Raw genomic sequence first — 22031 nt, forward strand, 5'->3', positions numbered from 1 at the left:
TGCAATTACTTTCAAGCTGTCCTCTTGCCAAGAACTTTTAACTAATTTTAGTTTATATCCTTTGCTTTGCTTCATTAAAATTTCAGTTTTTATTCTCAAACCATTCACTAACCTAAGAGCTTTCGAGTAATGTTTAGTTGACATTTTTTGATTCAATTCACAGTTTTTTAGTGAAATTCGAAAGTTTGTATCGAGTTTGGAGAAAAATTGCAGCTTTTAAACCTTTTTATGCTTTTCTACAAGCTTTAAGCTCCGGCTTATTTTTTAAATTGCTTGAGCGTTCTAGAGCAGGTCTCTGGTGGTTTGCAAAAAGCTTTCAAAAGCTCGCGGTCACTAGTGAAAAATTAAACTTTTTATGATAATGTTTTCGTTTAATTACTGGCGGTCTTGTAAGCTTTTCTAATGTAAACAGCTTTGGAGCTTTTTTGAGCTACCATATTTTTTTCTATACCGTTAACTTTAGTGATCATTATTAAAGACATGCATCTAAGTACTTAAGTTATCACTTCGTACTAATAATGAAAAAATTAACAACCTACTACTATTTATACATATACTACTACATACTACGAAATATTTCATACGAAAATAAAAATTTGCTCGTTTGACTGCCAACAAATAAAAAAAAGCTGGAATTTATTGAAAAAAAAAAACAACAAGAATTGTATGAGAGCTTTCTTCATTTGAACACAATTTGTATTTACAAATACTGTGACGCAAAAAGAAACCAAAATGCAGCGTTGCCACAGTGTAAAAAATGCAGATACCTAAATAATGCAAACTAATAGACCAGCGTTAAAGTTTAGAGATTAGTTGGGTACAACATTGTCGTAATCGAAATTTAATTAAAAATTTGTAAGGTTAGAAATAGTTGAAGCAAAACAAAAAAAAAATAAACACGTAATAAAACAGCAAAGAAGCACATGTAAAATATGGCGTTTATTACGAACACATACAAAAGTTACTATTTGGTAGAAACGAAACTAAAGAAAAAGGGCAGACAGAACGTGAAGCAAAAAAAATTTAGAATTAGAGTTTATAAATAATTTAGTACTTTGGTAACTTTGGAAACTAAAAAATAAATAAATAAGAATATACATGTTTGGCAAGAAAAAAATGCAATAGGAAACACAAAAAAAAATATTAAAATAAATTAAAATGAAGAAATTAACATTTCGGCATATATGTTTGGAAAAGTTGCGAAATAATAAAAAAAAATCTAAAAATAAATTTATGCAACTATCGACTTTGTATGACAGAAACATATGCATAAGAAAACTCAAAACTCACTCACTAAACTCAGTTGCTTTTGGCTATAAAATAGAAATTGAAAACTGAAAAACAAGAAAAATATTTTGGCGCGTTTGTAAACTCATAGCAACTTTAGAAGTATTATATTTGATATTAATGCTGCATAATTTTGTGGGCAAACAATAATAAAAACCAATGTCGTGACAAAATAATGCAAAAAAAAACTAAACTTTCGGCTAAAATAAAATTTACTACGACAAAATTTGAAAAAACATGAAAAACACGAATTTCGTCAAGATAAAAACAAGGTAAAAAATCAATTTTAGGCACTCTATGGCAATGTTTAACCAATTAATCGTGCAGTAAAATATATAGCGCAGTTAAAGGCGTACAAGTTAGCTTGCCTACGTATGCAGCAAGAGCCGAGAAACGCAGCGATGTATGTTGTGAAATTTTGTTGCATATGAAAAGCAATGGTTTTATTTTAACTATATCAGCCTGAAAGTATGCAATTTTATTTCAAGTATGGATTTGTTTATCATCCTAAAGGTATGCTATATTTATTTTGAATATGTTTAAAAGTTATCACTGCTGCTTATGTGTCGGATGAGTTGTGTAACCGAATAATACACTTTTAAGCATTCCATTGCGACGTTTTTGCTGTTATTTCAATCTACATACAACATATATTGCATACTTTTAGGCGTTTTAACTGTATAAATTCTTACCGCCTGCCGTATGAGTAATGAAACTCAAAACCTTGCCAAAATTCGTGAGTAAACGAACATTGCATACTTCTTGGCAAAAAAGTTGAAGTCTAAATCCGTTGGCTAACACAAAAAACAAACATTGCATACTACTAGGCGTTAATCTCAAGTATAATTTTATTCCTGCTTTTAGAACTTCGTAGGACATATTTTAATATAGCATTCTGAATAAGAAAACGAATAACGCTGCGTACTTTTAGGCCACAAAATTAATCAACCGCAAAAATTTCGACGCTTTTAACTGCGCTTAAGAAATATTATAAATAATAACAAAGTTCAAGTATATTAATAAATATTTCCTTCATTCCACAGAAAAATATTATTTTTCTTTATTGTTTTGTAAAGTAAAACCATATTTACATACACACACAGACCCATATGCACAATCTCACAACTTCTTAAAAGCCACAGCAGCCACAAACAATATACATACATACATACATACAAACAAACATATATGAAATCAAGCAAAGAACCAAAAACCAACCAACCAAGCAAACCAAAACAAACCAGTACTTCCAAATATACTCCTCCAAAACCGGTTACAGAGTAGTACCTTCAAACATTAAATTAAAATAAGGAAACAAAAATTAAGCTAAAATTATTTAAATAAAATTTAAACAAAGCAAAATCAACACAAATTACCTTAAAATCCGTCATTTCCGTTCTCCGTACTAAAAGCAAACAAAGAATACAAATTAAAAAGTAACAAAAATATTTTAAGTACACACACATACAAAACTACGAAATAGCCAAAATAATTATAAGCTGCGGTGTTGGGCAATTTGTGGCAGCATTTTGCTGAAATTCTAAAAAATATATGTTTTTTAAAAGTAAATATTGTTTCATTTAACTAAAAGTACTTTTGTACTAGGAAAGAAATTAAATTGTTTTTTTTGTAATACCTTTTTTTTTAGTAATTTTTTATAAATATTTTTATTTTTAAATGAAAAGTTTTCAAAATAATTATTTTTATAAGACTCTTTTTTATTTGCAAACTATTTTAATTATTTAAAAACAAAAAAAAAAGTTTTATTTTTTTAATAATTTTTATATTATATACATATGTATCTTATTATAAATTTATTTACAAAGATTTTTTCATATATTATATTTTTCTATTTTTTAACATGTTATTTTTTCTTATATTTTTCTTTTCTTAAAAAATTTTTTTTAGATCATTTTTTTTATTTTTCAATAAATTCTGTTTGAAAAAAGTTTTTAAAATAATTATTTATAGAAGACTGATTTTTTTGCCAAAATATTTTAATAATTCAAAAACAAAGAAAAAATAATTAAACGTTTTTAATTAATATTATATAACATATGAACATGTATTATTATGAATTTATTTAAGTTAATATACATACATATTTAAAAAAAAAAGTTAATAAAAGAATTTTACTTTTCTTTTTCTATTTGTAAGTTTTAATTATATTGTTTTTTCTAGGTCTGCTTTTTTATTTTAAATAAATTTGGTTCAAAGAAAGTTTCAAAATAATAATTTTTAAAGACTTTTTGATTTGCTAGATTACCTAGAAAAAATAACAAATATTTTTTTGATTAATAATTATTTTTTCTTATTTATTTATTTTTTATTTTCATATACATACATATTTTTATTAATATATTATATTTTTTAAGATACATAAATTACGTGTGCTCTTCCGATCTTATTAATTATCTTTTTCTATTTATTATTTTATATATTTCGTTCAAAATAATTTATAAAAATAAAAAAATATTTTTTTGATTAATAATTATTTTTTCTTATTTATTTATTTTTTATTTTCATATACATACATATATTTTTATTAATATATTATATTTTTAAGATACATAAATTACTGTGCTCTTCCGATATTAATTATCTTTTTCTATTTATTATTTTATATATTTCGTTCAAAATAATTTATAAAAATAAAAAAATATTTTTTTGATTAATAATTATTTTTTCTTATTTATTTATTTTTTATTTTCATTACATAATTATTTTTTCTTATTTATTTATTTTTTTTTTATATATGTATGTACATATGTCCATATATATATTTTTTGAAAATTTAAAATTTATCACTTATTGACCAACATTGCAGCTCTGTAGATAAATTAATTTAATTTAGGTAAACTGATTTTAAAGTGAAAATAAAAATAATTTATTTAAATAAAACAAAAATTTGTTTTTTATATTTTTTCCTTAAAAATAAAATAAATAAAAATCATATATTTTAAAAATTAAAATAAAATTTAAAAATTCGTTTTGCAGCTAAAGCTAGAATACTCGAATTTTCCAAAGCCGAAAAAAGAGATCCTAAAAGTAGGGTCGAAAATATTAGAAAGAACCAATAAGATTTTTAAAATTTAAATTTATTTGGAAAAATAAAAGTAAAATATTTATAAAATTGATATATATTAGTTTTTAAATTAAAATTTTTTTTTTACAAAATTCTGTCAAATTGGTATAGTAAAAACTGGTCCAAAAAAGAAAGATTTCAAATCTTTAGTCTACTTTTAGGCTAAATACGGATATAAATTTTGATATTTTGGCTTTAAAATTTTACATAAAAATTTTTTTTTACAAAATTTTGCCATATTGGTGTAGTGAAAATTTTTCCAAAAAGGAAGATTTCAAATCTTTAGTCTACTTTTAGGCTAAATATGGATATAAATTTTGATATTTTGGCTTCAAAATCATATATTTTGTCATAAAATTCTGTCATACTTGTATAATGAATTTTGGTCAAAAATACTGATTTTTAACCTACTTTTAGGCTTTCTATCACAAAGCACAGTGTAGCAATATTGAGTAAATAGTTTACAAACTTTGAAATGACGAGTAAAAAAACACAAAATGTTGAGGCTTTAGACTTCCATATTTATATTGGTTTAGTTTTTAAATTACTTGAAAAATTTTTGTATTCAAATTTTTTTTAATTTATTTGAATTTTTGGAAATTTTATTTTTTTTAATTTTCCACCAACTTCCAATTAAATTTCCAATAAGCGAAAACGTTATGTACTTTTAGCAATAGCAATGTATGTAAATTAATTCTACGCGTTAACCTGTAAAAAGTGCATAAGTTGATACTTTTGAAAAAGAAAACAGAAAATAGAAAACTAAAAGAAAATAACAACTTACAATGCAAAAACAAGCAAATAGACATGTATGAGTGAATATAAAAAACAATTGATTTATGAAACAGTAATGAAATGAATTAGGCATAACGAAATGAATTGCATTTATAGGTGAATTTTCCACCATAGAATTTACAATTTACTCACTAAACACACTTTTAGGCTACATATAACATATAGACATGCATATACAATACATACATACATACATAGTAGCTATGAGTAAAAATAAATGAAACATAAAAAAGTACAGAAACCCACAAACAAGTTAAACAACAACAAATAAGTTAGTTAAAATACATACAGACATAAATATGACAAAATTGCAGCATTTTCCATAACACCAACAACAAGTAATAAGTATAAAAAAACCAACACAACAGGAATTCATGCAAAAGCCGCTGAAATTATTAAAAAAAAAAAAAACAATTTATAAAAAAAAAATTCCATAAAAAATTATTAAAAAAAAATATGCAAAAATGTATTAAAACAAAATAATTTATAAAAAATATGTCTACTAAACAGAAAACTCAGTAAAAATAAAAACACAATTGTAAAATAATAAATAAAAATAATATTAAATTAAAATTATAAAAAACGAAAAAAATTTAACTGCAAACGAAAATGTTACTTCAGCGCTACACTGTAAAAAATAACCCGCAAACAAAGCGAATGACCGCGTTGAACTACAAAATTTATAAAAATTAACAGTAAATACTTATGTAAGTCTAGCAGCAAAAGGCGAAAAGCAAAGCAGAAAAATATATATAGTATACCAACTAAACTTAATATAAAGTAAACATAATAAATATGTGCAAAAAAAGTAATTTAAATTTATTTATAATTAATTGAGAAAATACAAATCATAGCAATTAATTTTAGTAAGCATAAAATTAAACTAAAAACTAAACCAAATGCATACATTTAAAACAAACTAGCTCTACTACATACATACATACATACCACATAACTAATATAATGTAAGCATGCAGCAGCACATGTAAAAAGTTTACAGTAACATAGTTTTAGGCGATGAGTATGTTAAAAACTGAATACCTACATACTTAAAAGCAAACAAAAAAATTAAAATTAGAATGAAATAAAAAAAATTAAAGCAAAATATATAATAATTTAAAAAAATATAATAATAATTTAAAAAAATGTAATAAAAATAAAAAAAATGTAAAAAAAATTAAACAAAAATATAATAAAAATTAAAATAAAATAAAATTATAATAACAAAGACTTAAACTAAAATTGGAATAACAAAAAACTACAATTAAATAAAATCAATATAGCATTTACGCGTTCACGAGAGCAAGTAAATAAAACATAGAAAGTAAAGAAAAAATATATTTGCTTTACACATACATACATACATATATAAATACAAAAATTTAAATGGCAATTGGGGCAGTCAAAATTTAATACAATAACAACAAATAAATTTGTGCAAATACACAGGCAGACACGATTATTGAAGTAAAAATTTCAAAAAATATTGATTTAAAATCTAAAAGAAAACAAATTTACTTTAAAAATTTTATTTACGATTTATTATTTTTTTTATTCACATTGTTTTCATTTTTTATGTATGTATGTTTTTATTTTTTTTATAATTATTGTCAAATTTTTATATACATGTGCATATATATTTTTTAAATATTTAAAATATTTTTTTTTAATTTTTTTTATTTAAGATTCTTCTATTTTTTTACATAGAGTTATATTTTTTTTATAAAGATTTTCAAACATTTATACACATACTTTTTGTTAATTATTTAGTTCTAAAATATTTTTTTATACAAATTGTTGTCAAATTTATATACATGTAGATTAGGGTGCTTCAAAAAATGTTTTTAATTTTTTTTCAACTCTTACTCCCTCAAATGTTAGTGATTGACAGACAAAAAATCATCTCTCAAGCCAGGCGCTGTAGCTTAACTCTAAGGGGCGCTATTTTTTTTTGGCGCTATTTTTTTAGAGTTGAAAAAATAATAGTTAAAAAAAAATTCAAAAAAAATTTTTTTTGAAGCACCCTAATGTACATACATACATACATGTATGTATATATTTTTAAATTAATTTCTTTTAAAATATTTTTTGCTTTCAAAATAAGATCTTTGAAAATATTAAAAAGTTTAGATTTTTGCGAAATTTTTCCATAAATATATTCTTTAAATTTCAATATAAATTAAAATATAAAATTAAATATGCTTCTTAAAATTATTTGCGATTTTTTGTTTGATTCTTGAACAATTTTTTTATAATTAAGTATGTTTATAGATTAGTAAAAATATTTGTGATTTTTACCAGCTAGCGGTCCTAATAAAATATTTTTATTTATTTATTTATTTGTTTATTTATTTATTTGTTTATTTATTTATCTAATTTTTCTATTTTTATGCTTTTTTATTACACAATGTTTTTTTATATCTCACTTCCACAACTTTTGAATTTTTTGATAATTTTTATTTTTAAAAGTAATTGCCACTAAAATATTTTTTTTTTTAATTTCAAAAAAGTGATTAAAATCGTATTCTTTTATTATTTCTTATTTTTCCAATGTTTATTTATTATTTTAAGAAGAAATATATATTCATTTTAAGGAATGCTTTTTACTCTTTATGTTTAAAATAATACTATTCAATACTTATATTTTAAATATAAAAAACATTATAATTTTTTTTCCAAAAAACTAAATAAATTTTTAATATTTACGCTTTTTTATTTTTGTATTTAATTATTATTATTTTCAATATTTTTTCCGCCGGTTAAATATTATTTTAAGAAAAAATTTAAGAAAAATATTATTTAAAGAAATATATAAAAATTTCTTTTTTATTCAAAACTGTTCAATTTTTTTGTTGTTATTACTTTTAATAAAAAATATTTTGCCAACGAATTAAATATTATTTTAAGGAAAAATATAATTTTTATATATTTCTTTTTTATTCAAAACTCTTAAATTTTTATTCTTTACGAATTTTGATCATTTTTGTTATTTGTTGTTATTACTTTTACGAATTTTATTTATTTTTCTTTTATTATTAATATTTTTAATAAGAAATATATTTTTAACGGATTTACATATATATTTTTTAAGAAAACATATTTTTTTTATTTTTTGTTTTTTCAAAGCAGCTTTATGTTTTTACGATTTCTTTTAATTTTTTTTACGCATTTATTAAAATTTAAAAAATATCGAGATCTAAAACAAACATACAAAAATAAAATTAATATCTGCCGCAGATGTGAGTAGCAACAACAACAAGCAACACAAAAGCGAATACGAGCATTCGTTTGCATATTTTTGAAACACAAATAAAAATAACGGTAAAGCAAATGCAAATAGTTATAGTAAAGCAAAAGACGAACGAGCGTAATTTAAGCAAACACACACACACAAATGCATATATTTATAAAGAAAAATTTATGCAAAAAAACTTAACGAGTTTAAGTTCATAATTATAAAATACCAAATACTTATTACCAACAATAAAAACAAGTAATTAAATATAAAAAGGAAAAACCAGCAGCAACAGCATTAAGAACTCATAAAAAAATAATATTATTAATAAAAGTAACAATGCAAATAATGAAAATAAAAAATAATGAAAAACTTAAGTATGTATACATAAAATAATAATAATAATTAAAGCAATTGCAAAGTGAGTACTTGCAACAGCTAGGAGTGGAAATCGAGAATAAGCATTATAAGTTGAAAAAAATTATTAACAAAAAAAATTGCAAAATCTTTAATAAAAATATTATGATATAATCAACCAAAAACTGTTGTTAGTTTATTTCGCAATTTTTGTACGCTTTTATTTATTTATTTTTAACGCCAAAATTGCTTTTTCTCATTCACATGCAGCCATTGAAGGAATTTGAGTATGTAAGGTGTTTATATATACATATATGTATATAAATATATAGGATATGTAATATCTATTGATAGGGGTAAAATAATATTTTTCATTAAAAAATAATTAATTACATATTTTTTAAAGGAAACAATTTATTTATATAGAGTAATTGTTTTTATGATTACTTTTCTTATATAATTCGTTTTTTTTTTTTTGTTTTTGATGTACATATGTAATTATTTTAAATGTTTTCATTGAAAAATATTTTATTGTATTTTAGTTTTAAGTTACAAAATCATATTTTTAATGAAAAATATCCTAATTTTATAATTATTTTTATTACAAATTTTATACCTATGTTTTTTAAATACATAATTAACTTTTTATTTATTTCTTACAAGATTAATTTTTAGAATTATTTTTTAATAAAATTTTTGTATAGTATATTTATATTTATCTTATAATATTAGTTTTAATAATTTTTAACTTTTTTTTTTCTATTAGTAATAAAATTTAATTTTTCATACATTTTTTTTTATTAAATATACTAATTTTGTTACTTTCAATTCACTTCTTTGCTGTTACTTAACGCATGTTTACATAAGTAACATAACCGCATTTCTCGTCACCTTTACTTCAATTAATTTCTCTCTTGATTGCACATATTTTCCGCTATTTTAAATGTCCCGCTCTCTTTCCCTCTCTTTTACAGGCATGCTGCTGCATCTCGGCTCGCACTCCTCGTCGTCGAACTTGGCCGCGTCCAATTCGTCCGCGCACAGCAACAGCAACAACAGCGGCAGCCAATCGCAGCAACCGAATAGCCTCGGCAGTTTGAGCGGCAGCAGCAGTTTAACGGGTCTGCATCATCCCAACAGTTTGATGCATGCGCGCAGCGGCTTGCGTGGCAATGCTGCACACGCCACTGCGTACTCCATGCCCAAGTCAATGTATAAGAATCAACAGCAGCAACAGCAAACACAAGCCGCAGCGCTGCTGGCAGCGCAACAGGGCCTACAGGCGCTACTATCGCCCTCGGCGTCGAGTCACAATAGCATTGGCAGCAACAGCAGCAATAGTAATTGCAATCCGAGCAACAACAATAACAATAATAGTAACAGCTATCCGCATGCCATGGACTGTGATCCGCCGCAAATGCCACCGCCGACGCGCTTCATCAGCACTTTGTCCAATTCCGCCTCTGCCTCTTCGTCCTCGAATAGCAGTAACAGTGGTGGTGGTGGTGGTGGTAGCGGCGTCAGCGGCAGTAGTAGTGCTCGCATGCGTTCGGCGCATCACAATTTCATCGCACCGCCACAAAAGCCGCCACATACTGCCCAGCAAACACAACAGCAACACCTCGCTACCGCACAACAGCTACAACAAGCGCCCACGCAACACAACAGCTATGCGCCCACCTCACTGCCCGCCGATTTAGTGCAGCATCCGCTGTCGTCGGCTGCCTCCCATCTTATGATGACCGATTCGAGCGTCATAACAGCCAGCGCGGCTGGCAACGCCTCCGGACCGCTCTCCTACACATCACTGCTGTTTCAGCAGCAGCAGCAGCAACAAGCACAACAGCAACAACAACAGCAGCATCAACAGTCGCAAGCGTCAGCTCATATGTACAGCTCAATGCCGGTGCAGCATATGATGTCCGTCGGCGACATGTCGCTACAGCACCACCACCTGCAGCAGCAACAGCAACAACATGCGCAACATCAGCGACGTGGTGGCAGCGTGGGTGGTGGCTTCGGCGGCAGCAACAGCAGTTTGATAGGTGTTGGTGGCGGTAGTAGCGGTGGACTGATGAGCGGCAGTAGCCTCATGAGCGCCAGCATGTCAGGCAGTGCCGGTGGTGGCTTGAGCAATGTCGGCGGTAATGTTGGCGGTGGCGGCGGCAGCAGTGGTGGTGGTGTCAGTGGCACTAGCGGCTCCGGCGCCAGCGGTGCTGATGCCTCGTCGCCTATGGTAGGCGTTTGTGTTCAGCAGAGTCCTGTAGTAATTCATTAGTTAGTTGATAATGATGATACATACAAACATACTATGTATATGTATGTACATAGACATACATACTATGTGTACGAGCATATGAATATTATAAATATATTTGTATTTAGTTTTAAAAGAGCGTTAAACAATAGCGAAATTTGCACAAGCATCATACCAGGCACACAACGCATTTACCTGGAACGCAAATGCAATCAATTGTCAAAGTTCCATATAAAAAGTGTGGACTAGGCAGTTCGTGGCGCCCATGTTGGTGGTTACTGGTGTTTCATTTCGAACAAAAATGGATAATTGCAAAAATATTCAAAAATTTGAAATTGATATAAAATCCACATACGTTCCACAAAACATAAATGCAGTTTCGTGGTATTAATAATTGTATGAGCACAAATCACTATTTTAAACACACAAAAATTGGCATCCACATATGTTCCACAAAAAATCCTAAGCTTTTGCAAGTTCTGCAGACTATTTGATTTTTACCTACCACAATTGGAGCACACATTTGGCACAGCGAATTTTATAACAGTGAATTGCTTAGAAATATTAGTGAGCATACAGTTATTTCGAGTGAAGCACAAGTGGTCCAGCAGTTTTGGTAAAATTTCTATAAAAAAAAGGTATGAATTTTCTCTTCTTATGTTAAATCAAGGTAGTTACCATTGCAAATTTAGAAAGTATACATAATTGGAAGTTGTGGACAGTAAAACAAAATACGGTATGCATTAAATACAAAAAAAAGCGGCCTTCATTAGATATTTGAAAGCATTTCTAAAATTCCCAAACATTGCCAAAAACCAACAAATATAATAGGTAATTTAGTGAAGTTTGAATTATGTTCCACTTTTGAAAGGATTTCAAAAAGTTTGAAGCTTCAAAATTAAGTTTGAATAGCGTTTCAATGCATATAATATAACTGCGCGTAGTTCATGTTACGATCCACATGCGTTCCACACAAAAGGTCCACGATACTTTGTAAAACTTTGCATTTGGAACGTTATCACCATATTTCATACACATTTTTAACGGTTTATACATGAAACCCACATAAAAAGTGCTTTGAAACTGTTGTTTTACAGTCCACAACCATTTATTATGAACTTCTTATAGAAGATTTTTTGTTGTATCTAACGAGTTTACAACTTTGACATACCTTGCGCAAAATCAGAAATCAAGTTGGAACATATTTTGAAGTATCCCATTAATTTTCTCTACATATATACATCCATATGTTTATAAAAAATGTTCTTTGGTGCACGTATGGAATTGTTCTAACAACTGCCGGCAGCAAAAATTTCTTTACAGATTGTGGAACAAATTTGATTTCGTTCAATGCGTTCCAATTTATCTACCTTTAACTAGTTGTAATTTAAAACTATAATAATACAGTTATTTTGTTGCCTGCCTGCCTTCGATGGTTATATAACGTAAAACAGCACGTATACGATTTTTCGTAACGTCAAACTTAATTTGTTGTCAAAAAAAAAAACAGATTAACTAAATAATATATAGTTATAATTCTATTTAGACTATTTGTATTTCTTATTATTATTATTTTATTTTTGCGCTGTAAAATTGTAAATGCAACCACGTACGTCCTACTTTACCATTTTTTTGTTGTTTCATATTTTTTGCTCAGCCACTCGACACTACCTTACTTTGTATTTTAGTGTAGTCACTTACATACATACTTGCATATGCATATAAATATTGTTTTTCTCGCAATTTATTAATAAATAAATTATTAGTTTGTTAAGAGCGTCTAGGAAATATGCTCGCGTGGCATAACAATAGCAGCAGCAAGCAAAGTTTAAGAAATATATAAAAAAATACACAAAAAAAACACCTACATTTACGTGCGCAAAAATCTCTACATACATAAATACTAATTATTTAATTACAATGCCTATATTACACATATAGATATATACATACATATATTTCATAAGAAATATACAAATATGATATATGATAAGTCAAAAAGATATTAATCTCCTTTGCAGTTTTATTTTCCACTACGAAGCAGTGGATACCGTCGATTTACGATAAACAAAACCTTTTCAGGTGTAAAGAAAATACAATTCAAAATACATTTACGCAAACGCAGCAACGCAATTTATTTACTAATTTTACATACATTTCACGTTATTGTAAAAGACAATGCTGCCCAATTTACAAGTATACATATATACAATGACTTCGGAGCATTGGCGCTTAACTGTCAGTTACCACAAAGAATATCAAATTGTTTTATGCTCAATAACTTCATCTGCAAACTACAGTTTTAACACACAAACACTTGAAAGCATAACCAGCTGGTTGTAAGATGATTTCCATTAAGTTTAGAACATGACTTGCGCGCGATAATGCTTTTGGAATTTGTTCGCCCTGCAGCCAAGTTTCATTTGCCATTTTGCTTGTACGCGCTTCATGACGTGTAAGTCGCGCGCCTTACGCGCAGCCGCTTGCTGTTGCATGTTACTCCAGCCCAAAGCGCGATATTCGCTGAGCACCTTATGCAGGCGACGATCCGTTTTTTTCGGCACAAGCTCGCGACTTGGACGGAGTCGTTGTTTGTAGTAGCGCAGCAGTGAACGATGTCCGATGACAGCGCCAGAAGGTAAAACCAATTGATATTCATCGCCATCAAGTAGATCGGGCACCACTTCCTCATCGACATCCATGCCTTCTTGCTGTAGTGTTGTTGCATTTTAATTTTTATATACATAATTCGAATTTTATGCATACTTACGTGATCTGGATAACTGGAGCTGTAATCGTAGTAATCGGCATATTCGGCTAATGCTACACCCTCGTGCAACATTTGGCAGTGTCCTTTGTCTAACATGTGTTTGCGTACCGCATCCAGCGTATAAAATGTTTTACCGCGATCATTGCACCAGAGGCATATGAAGTAATTTGCGACTTTTTCGCCCAAATAGTATAGCAGTCCCTCTAAATCGGTGCAGAATTCTGCGTCGGGAATGAAGAATGAGTGCGCAACCGACATGTGTTTTAAATTCTCAACCATATCCTCGCTGACATGTGTACAGAAGAGACAATCCTTTTCGCTTAGTGGATTTTCAGGCAGTTTCTCCCATTCATCTGAATCAATTTGTCCAGTCTATATACAAATAGTAAAATAATAAATAAACATATGGACGTATTATATTATTCTAGTTAATACCTCCTCCTCTTCCACAATCTCATAGTCTCCGTCATCCTCATCATCATCCATATCTTCATACTCATCCTCTTCATCTTCTTTCTGTTGTTGTTTCTGTAGTGCAAATCTTCCCTTGCCTTGTGCGGCTGCAACTAACGCTGGATGTGGTTTTTGTGGCACTACACTCTTTTTCGTTATCTCTGTGTTTTCGCCTTTATGTTCTTTTTCGAAACGCAATAGATTTTCTTTGTGTTTTTTGCTGTTTAGGTGGTTATCATGGGCTTTCTGGTTGCCAAATTGTTTGCGACAAGCGTTGCAGTAGAAGCTCATTTGACTCTCTTCCTCCTCGGTAGCCTTTTCTTGTCGCATACGCAGCACACGTTCTTGGAATTGTTCGGCAGTTACTGCTGGAAGTTCAGCAACACGACGTTTCAGATTAAACCGATGCCAATCTGTTTTGTAATGATCTCGCTGTATATCCGCTGAGGCAAATTTTACACAGCAATTTATGCATGTGAACGCCGACATATTGATTCCGATAGTATCTTACAAATATCCAATTTCTAACTAATGTAAAATTTGACTTTAAATTAGTAATAAATAAAATTTCACAACTAGTGTCAATGGAAAAACGCACGAGAAAATTAAGAAGTAAAAAGTAAAACAAAGACACGTTCTGCGAAACAATGACAGTTATTTCGCGTTGCCACATAGACTGAAATTTTGATTATATCTAAATGATTCAATAATCAATATTTGTTTTAGTGTGTAGCACAAACATTTTTTGGATTTGGATTACAAAACATTTTATGTAAAAACAGATAATTTAAATTTATAAAACCAAAGATAAAAATATATTTAAAAAAGGCTGCAAAGCAAAATTAGAGGAATTTGCGCAGCAATTAATATGGCAACTAAAGCGTTAATGGCGGTAATTTTGACGTTAGTTAACTGTGATTTTCTTTACAGGCAAAAGTATTTCTTTTATTAAAAAATCAAAATTAAACGTTTAATAATTTGAATTAACATTTTTTATAATAGAAAGATGAAAAACGTAAAATTCGTAAAAAGAAAACAAGTATGTTTAAGTGTGTAGTTATAGAAGTTATAAGTGCAAGCAAGTTCCTAGTTTGTGTCGTTTGGTACACCCGCCGGAAGTGCGTGCAATTAATCTTAAGTAAAATAGAAAATTGGATGCTGCATTTGTGATTATTGTAAGTATATTATAAATCTTAACTAAAACAATAATTGATAAGAACAGCGTATGTATTTGAATGTATTCTAGTATTCATATTGGGAAATAAAAGTTCTACATAGTTATTTGTTCAACTACTCCTCCAACACATTATCCAACCATTCCTGTATGTCATCCTTGTTTGCTGTAACGTTTTCATTACCTTTCGGTATATTCGCCGCTTCATTCTCCGCTCCAGCGCCACTGCCGCCACTTATGTCTACTTTTGTAACAGCAGCTGTCGCTAAATTCAGCAACTCATCCAATTCATCCGGAGCATTAGTTTCACTTGGTGCCGCATTAGCCTGTTTAGCACTACTCTGTGAACGTCCGGAGCCACTTTTCCGGCTACCGCTATTAATTTTTATGCGTGGATTCGTCTTGTGTTCATGCAATACATTTTGATAATTTTTCTCTGCCACTTCTGCAGCTTTCTCCATCGTTTGCAGTTGTTCGCGTGTAAACATAGATGCTGCATAATCCATGCGCTTATAAAACGGTATCGTTTGCAAACCAACATTTAATAATTTCAAATTTAGCGTGAAATACTGACTAGCCTCAGTGCTGTCCAACAATTGTTCGCCCTCCACTGTATCCCAGTTTTTCTCAGATGAGAACTGGAAGTGTCCACCCACAGATGTGGGCAATTGTGACATTAAACCAAAATCACCGGCATGCATTTGTGCCGACTCTGCCTCATTCATATCATTATCTTCATCATCCAGCGAATAGCGACGAGTTTGTGCCGGTGGACGTGAAGTAGCCCAACCACGTCGTGAAACAAATCGTTCGTCACTGGAATCCGCCACATCGACTACGCCACGCACTATCTCCACCTGTGAGCTGGACGAGGTGTTATTATTCTGTTGTGTTGGCGGTTTCTTGCGATATTTTTTCATGTTGCCGCGTTTACTGCAATTTAAGAAAATTTATTCAATTGATGACTTCATAGGCGCTAAGCTGTAATTGCACTACACTTACTCTTTCGATCGATTGTCCTTGCTTTCCATATTTATATCCTTATTTAGGTGTCTGTTCGACTATTTGTTTATGTTACTAAGGTGATCCGCCTGTTTAATGTAGTAAAAGCGCCCATTTGTGTGAGCGCGGGGTATGTTCAATACATTGGTTGAACAGCTGTTTGCTAGTAATACACTCCAGCAGAAAAGTTGGTAGAGATATTTATAGTCAAAATGCTTATAAAAATAGTTACAAATTATTTTTGAAATTAGCTATTGTTAAAATTTTTTATTACATTTATTATCACAAAAATATTTTTTGTACTAATATATCGGGTAAAAATTTAATTACCCTTCTTCGGTTATGTAAACACATGGTTTTTCTGTTTATGCAGACCCGAAATTCTCAAAAATATAAATACTTGTTGTAGACGGGTCAGGGTCACTTCAAAATTTTTAGACCCAACTGTCGTGGGAACGTCAAACCTGAGTGCATTAACTTCTTACTAATAATGTCAATTAGTTTGTACCTCAGCTATAATCAAAATCTGCAACATTCTCATAAACCAAATATATACATATGTATGTATGTACATATGTAGGTATTTTACATAATCAACATATATGTATGTATATACATATGTACATATGTATAAGTTTACAAGTTGATAATCTTTTCATGTGCATGCATAATTAAAATGAATAAATAAATAGCAAAGAAATTCAGCAATTTTAGCTTGAAAAGTTCACTCAAGAAAAGGGTACAGCAAAGTTGTTGCCACATGCAAAAACAGCAATCAAAATTATCCCCCCCAGATTCATTGCTATAAACAATACACATGCATACACAAGTACAAATACGTACGTAAATATATAAATATGTATGTGCACCACCTTTACGGCATTAAGTAGGAAATAAGTGAATGTTGTTGCTCGTTAGGCAGTTGCTGCTGCGCTTTTTAAATTGGCAAAAAACATAAAAAAATGCAAGGAAAAGGTATGCGCACTTAGCGCACACCAATTCATATAAATATGCGCGTAAATGTATGCAAACATTTCGCTCGCTATAAAAACCTGTAGAAAGAAAGCAGTCTTGCACTCGGCTACAACCGAAAAAAGCTGCATAAGTGTACAAAATGGCAGTTGCAGTGGCAGCGTATAAAAAAATAATTGCAAAATATGAATTTATAATGAGATATTTATTCAAATGCACAGCGACTTACATTTCTGCATGCATAAATACGCATACGTCGCTGCTCATAAACTTTGCCTTAATTGTCCACACAATTTTTAGCGCGGCAAGCGGCTAGCAAGCACTTGCTTTCTGAAGCCAGTGAAAAAGTTGTACAAGGACATTTCTTTGCATGAATTTAAGTAGATTTTTTTCTTGCGTATATGTTGCACATTTTAACGTTTGCACGCTACCCAGCAGCGTCCTGGCATCTAGATAATGATACAAATAAAAATAAATTTAAATAGCATTAACATAATTGGAGATCGATGTTATTGTTTGTTGCTCGTGATAAACATTTGGAGCATTAAATATCTGTCATTCGATAATTATTTCGATATTGTAAAACTGTAGCTTGCAATCGAAAGTTTGTATACTCTGAACTAGGATATATTAAGTTTGCCACGATGTTTGTAAAATCAAGAAGGAAATATGATTTTTTTTTTTTATGAAATGGACATACATATATACATATATATAAACATCACGAACTGAGTAATTTAGCCATGTCCGTCTGTCTGTCTGCACATACTTATATGTGCATACATATACGCGAACAAGTTTTTGAGATATCGCACTGAAATTTTGCACACGTGTTTTTCTACAAGAAGCTGATAATTTATCGGAATCGTTATCGACCCAGTAGTCATAGCTGCCATACAAACTGATCTATGAATATATAGTTCTTATATGGAAAATTTTTTTATTTGATAAAATGTCTTCACGAAATTTGCCACAGATTATTGTGCAACGCTACAATCCCTGAATAAATTGTTGGGATCGGACTATTATATATATACATATATACAAAGTGGCCGATAAAAATCATGAAAAAGAGCTTTTCATACCCTTTTATACTATAAAAACCATCTTGCGAAGCTTATTATAGCTCTGGTGCAAGCGAAATTAACATCATTTCTTACTTTAACAATATTTATAGTAATAAAATAAAATCGTGAGTGTAGCTCATCAGGCGAGTCGCCTTGAATACACAAGAAATGTGTTTATAGCCTTAATTGCAATTTACAAGCAAAATCGCTTGAGCGGTTTGTTATAATTACTGTATAAAATAAAATTTAAGTGCATAGTTGCATTGCTCACTTCAGAAATTAGACACAAAGAAGCGGCCGGAAAACTTTATTGCAATTTGTATGCAAGTTAAAAAGAAATATGTCATATTTACACATACTCACATACATATGTATGTATTTGAAGTTCCAGTTAAATTGTATACACGAGTGACAGTAATTAAAATAGTGCAGTGAACCTACAGAAGATTATATATATTTTTGAATGCATTTTATACTTAGGTATGCACATTTCTTCACATAAAATAATTACATTTTCCCATATTCATGTGATTCACACGCTCTTGTGCCTTGCTGCCTTTCAAATTTCTTATCTGCCAATTTAAGTGTGCACTTGTTATGCAATTAAAGCGATATTCTCTAGAAAAAAAAGCAAACACAAATGTCAAACAGCTGTAATCAAAGTATTACCGCTATCTAGTGGCGTGATCTACTTTCACACACATACAACAAACAACCGCAACTCAGCTCAGCTGAGTGACATAGCATTTTTGTTTACAAATAAGTGGTTGTTATTTGATAATTTTTTTTTGCTGCAACACACCCACTGCATTGTAGTGTGAAAGCACAGTAATTGCGCTTAAACAAACAATAAAGCTGATTAATAAAGCCAAAAATGCATGGTAACATAAGGGTGCATGAGCATATATCCGTTATTTATACGATGGCGACAAGTGGCGAGTGACAAATGTGCTTGCGGCGGCAAGTGTCTTGTCATTAAATATATTTTCCAAATATTTTTGGTGTGCCAAACCACAACGCTGTATTTTCTACATTGCCTCCGGTGTTCTACAACAACAGTAAACGCTAGGAAAGGCATAAAAAACATTGCAGGCTTGTTAATACAGTGGTAACTTCACTTTGCTGTGGTGACTTTTCATCAATTTGTACATCAATTCGCATTAAATTAAGCGTAAAATATACAAAAGCAGAGATTTGTTACAACAAGTGCCCTTTCATTAGCATAAGTATAGAAAATAAAAGCAGCAACAACGACATGAGTAATAATGGGTTTCCATATATGCGCACACGGACTTCATTCATGATTTTCGGCAGTCCTTCTTGTTCAAAGAACAAACTAACAAAAAAAAAAACACACACAACAACGAAAGTACAATATGTATTTGTTAAAATAACAACAAAAATAAGAAGAACGTTGACTTCGGTTGCGCCGAGTTTTAATACCCTTTACAAATGAAAACGTTATCATACAAGAACTTGATAATCAGGGTTGTTGATGTTGTTGTTGCAGCGGTAGAAAACATTTCTGAAGTAATTTCGAGGAATGGTGCCGAATTGACAGTCATTGGCCGGATAAAAATCCAGGTCCGTTGCGTTTACTTAGACCCGATTGTCGTGGAAAGGTGGAGTTTTAAGCGTCTTAGTTATCGGCGGTTTCGACAGCTTTTAGGGGTGACAAGGACGTGTGGAAACTGTAAAACCAATATCTCGAAAATTGAGAGCCTATTTCGCGTATACCATGTACAGACAGACGACGTACATGTTCAAATCAACTCAGCTCGTCTGTTCAGGGTATAACTTAATAATTTCTGTTCAGGGTATAGCAAGCACGTGCAAATTAAACCCTTAATAGTTATGCTTCTGCTTGTAATTCATGAGCTATCGATAGCAGTTGTTGTTGTTTTTTATACATAACGCTTAACAGCTTCATTGCCATTTCCATGCTGTTGTATAATCACACATTTGTGTTTGCGCCTGCATTCAAGCGTTTTCAACCCACTTCCTACAAAGAGGGCGTGTGTTTAACGTATTGTCCTCATGGGTGTGTTTAGCGACTGTGTTGTCATACTCTTTGACACTCACTACTCACCCCTCACCACTTGCGCATATTGCTTGCGATACTTTTGACTTTTGGTAAGCTCTCTACTTATCCGCGGCTTGTTTAAGTTTCACATACGAATTTTTTCAACAAAGCGATTAGTTGTTAACGATAAAGATAATCCTGCTAATTTATCATATTATATAAACAATGTAGAAAGGATTTTTGTGTATCTGCTTGAGAACGTTGATACGAAAATATAACTCAAATAAATGAATGGTTTATCATTTTGAACCGTCAAAAAGTTGTTATTAGACGAGTTTTGGCCGACAATAGACCGATATTTGCCAAGTCAACAATCTTTTTTTTACATTTAGCGAAGACAACAACCCCGAGGTCAATGAACTTTGGTTGAAGTTAACGTCCTTTGGTAGAGGTAGAGGTCAATAACCCTTTTGTTTACCTTTAGAAAAGCCAACAACACTTTATGGTAGAGTTCAATAACCCTTTTGTTTACCTTTAGCGAAGACAACAACCTCTCGGTAACAACTCCGCTAAAGTAAACAAAAGCGACCACACTAATGGTCATCAATATCTCAAGGACGGTATCGTAAACCATATAGCGCATGAAGAGCCAGATCTGACCCCAGCGACTATTTCCTGTTCTCAGAAGAAATTTTCATCGAAAGAAAAGGTGATCGAAACTGAGGTCTCTTTCGAAGCAAAAGTATCGAATACTTGAAGGGTCGCTATAATCAGTGTATAATTCTTGAAGGGAACTACATATGTTAAATAAAAAAAGGAATTTTGCCATTTTTTTTTGTGTTTTACTGTGGGGCCTTCGACACTTCCTGCCATGTGTTAAAAACTTGGTGTTCAGAGTATAATAACTTTAAAGCTCGACTAAATGTACCGAAATAAGGTAATACTGAACTCCACATCTCCAACAAAAAATTCCACGTGAATACCAAACTATTTTTGGATCAAGAAATCGACCTCAAAGCATAACAGAGTTAGTATATGTAGGTTCTTTCTGCGAGCTCCGCACCTTAAACCGCTCCGTTATTCCTCAAACTTCGGCTACCTTAAATTTTTTTTTAATTCCGTCACGCCTCTTCTCTATATAAAACGTATGTACAAAAGAACGCTATAAATGATGCAAACAAAAAAAGATGGTGAACAATTTGCCAACTGCCGCAAACAGTAAATAATACGAATATAATTTTCGTTTTTATTCTTTCTAACCTGCGGCACTTGATTTTAATGATTTTTAAACTTTTCTACTTTTAAAATCAAGCGAAATCAACCAAGCACAGCGGTTGGTCTCATCAGTGCGCGCAACGACATGGCGTGTCGTAACAAAAAAGCAATAACAATTACATTGCCCACATACAGCAACAAAATCACAACCCACACAATAATAACAGAAACAAACAGGCACGTCAAATGCCAAGCTATTATGTCATCATTAGTGAGCACCGCACTTGACTTCCGGCTGAAGGGCTCGCCATATTGCGTAAAAATTGTATAGACACCACC

At 30.5% G+C, this 22031-nt stretch overlaps 3 protein-coding genes across 4 annotated transcripts in view; 1 reads left to right on the top strand and 2 right to left on the bottom strand.

Annotated features, from left to right (window-relative positions):
- Positions 1–12523, top strand: part of LOC120773480 (serine/threonine-protein kinase minibrain) — a 72165-nt gene extending 59642 nt beyond the window's left edge. For both annotated transcript variants that reach the window (XM_040102406.1, XM_040102407.1), the window contains one exon: positions 9734–12523. In XM_040102406.1, coding sequence (XP_039958340.1) covers positions 9734–11037 — 1304 coding nt within the window. In that variant the 3' untranslated portion in view covers positions 11038–12523. The remainder of the gene's footprint in view (positions 1–9733) is intronic.
- A 599-nt stretch (positions 12524–13122) lies between these two features.
- Positions 13123–14853, bottom strand: LOC120774466 (zinc finger protein 622). The gene is made up of 3 exons (XM_040104122.1): positions 14222–14853; positions 13787–14158; positions 13123–13727 (listed from the first exon to the last, which is right to left on the bottom strand). Exons 1-3 carry the CDS (start codon positions 14726–14728, stop codon positions 13377–13379), a joined length of 1230 nt encoding a protein of 409 aa, XP_039960056.1. The 5' UTR covers positions 14729–14853; the 3' UTR covers positions 13123–13376.
- Positions 14854–15448: 595 nt separating this feature from the next.
- On the bottom strand, positions 15449–16519 carry LOC120774467. Its single transcript, XM_040104123.1, has 2 exons — positions 16416–16519; positions 15449–16346 (listed from the first exon to the last, which is right to left on the bottom strand). The coding sequence occupies exons 1-2, from the start codon at positions 16442–16444 to the stop codon at positions 15530–15532; spliced, it is 846 nt and encodes a 281-aa protein (XP_039960057.1). The 5' UTR covers positions 16445–16519; the 3' UTR covers positions 15449–15529.
- Between the last annotated feature and the right edge of the window lie 5512 nt (positions 16520–22031).

Source organism: Bactrocera tryoni, chromosome 4 (genome assembly GCF_016617805.1).
Source record: "Bactrocera tryoni isolate S06 chromosome 4, CSIRO_BtryS06_freeze2, whole genome shotgun sequence".
Taxonomy (NCBI): domain Eukaryota; kingdom Metazoa; phylum Arthropoda; class Insecta; order Diptera; family Tephritidae; genus Bactrocera; species Bactrocera tryoni.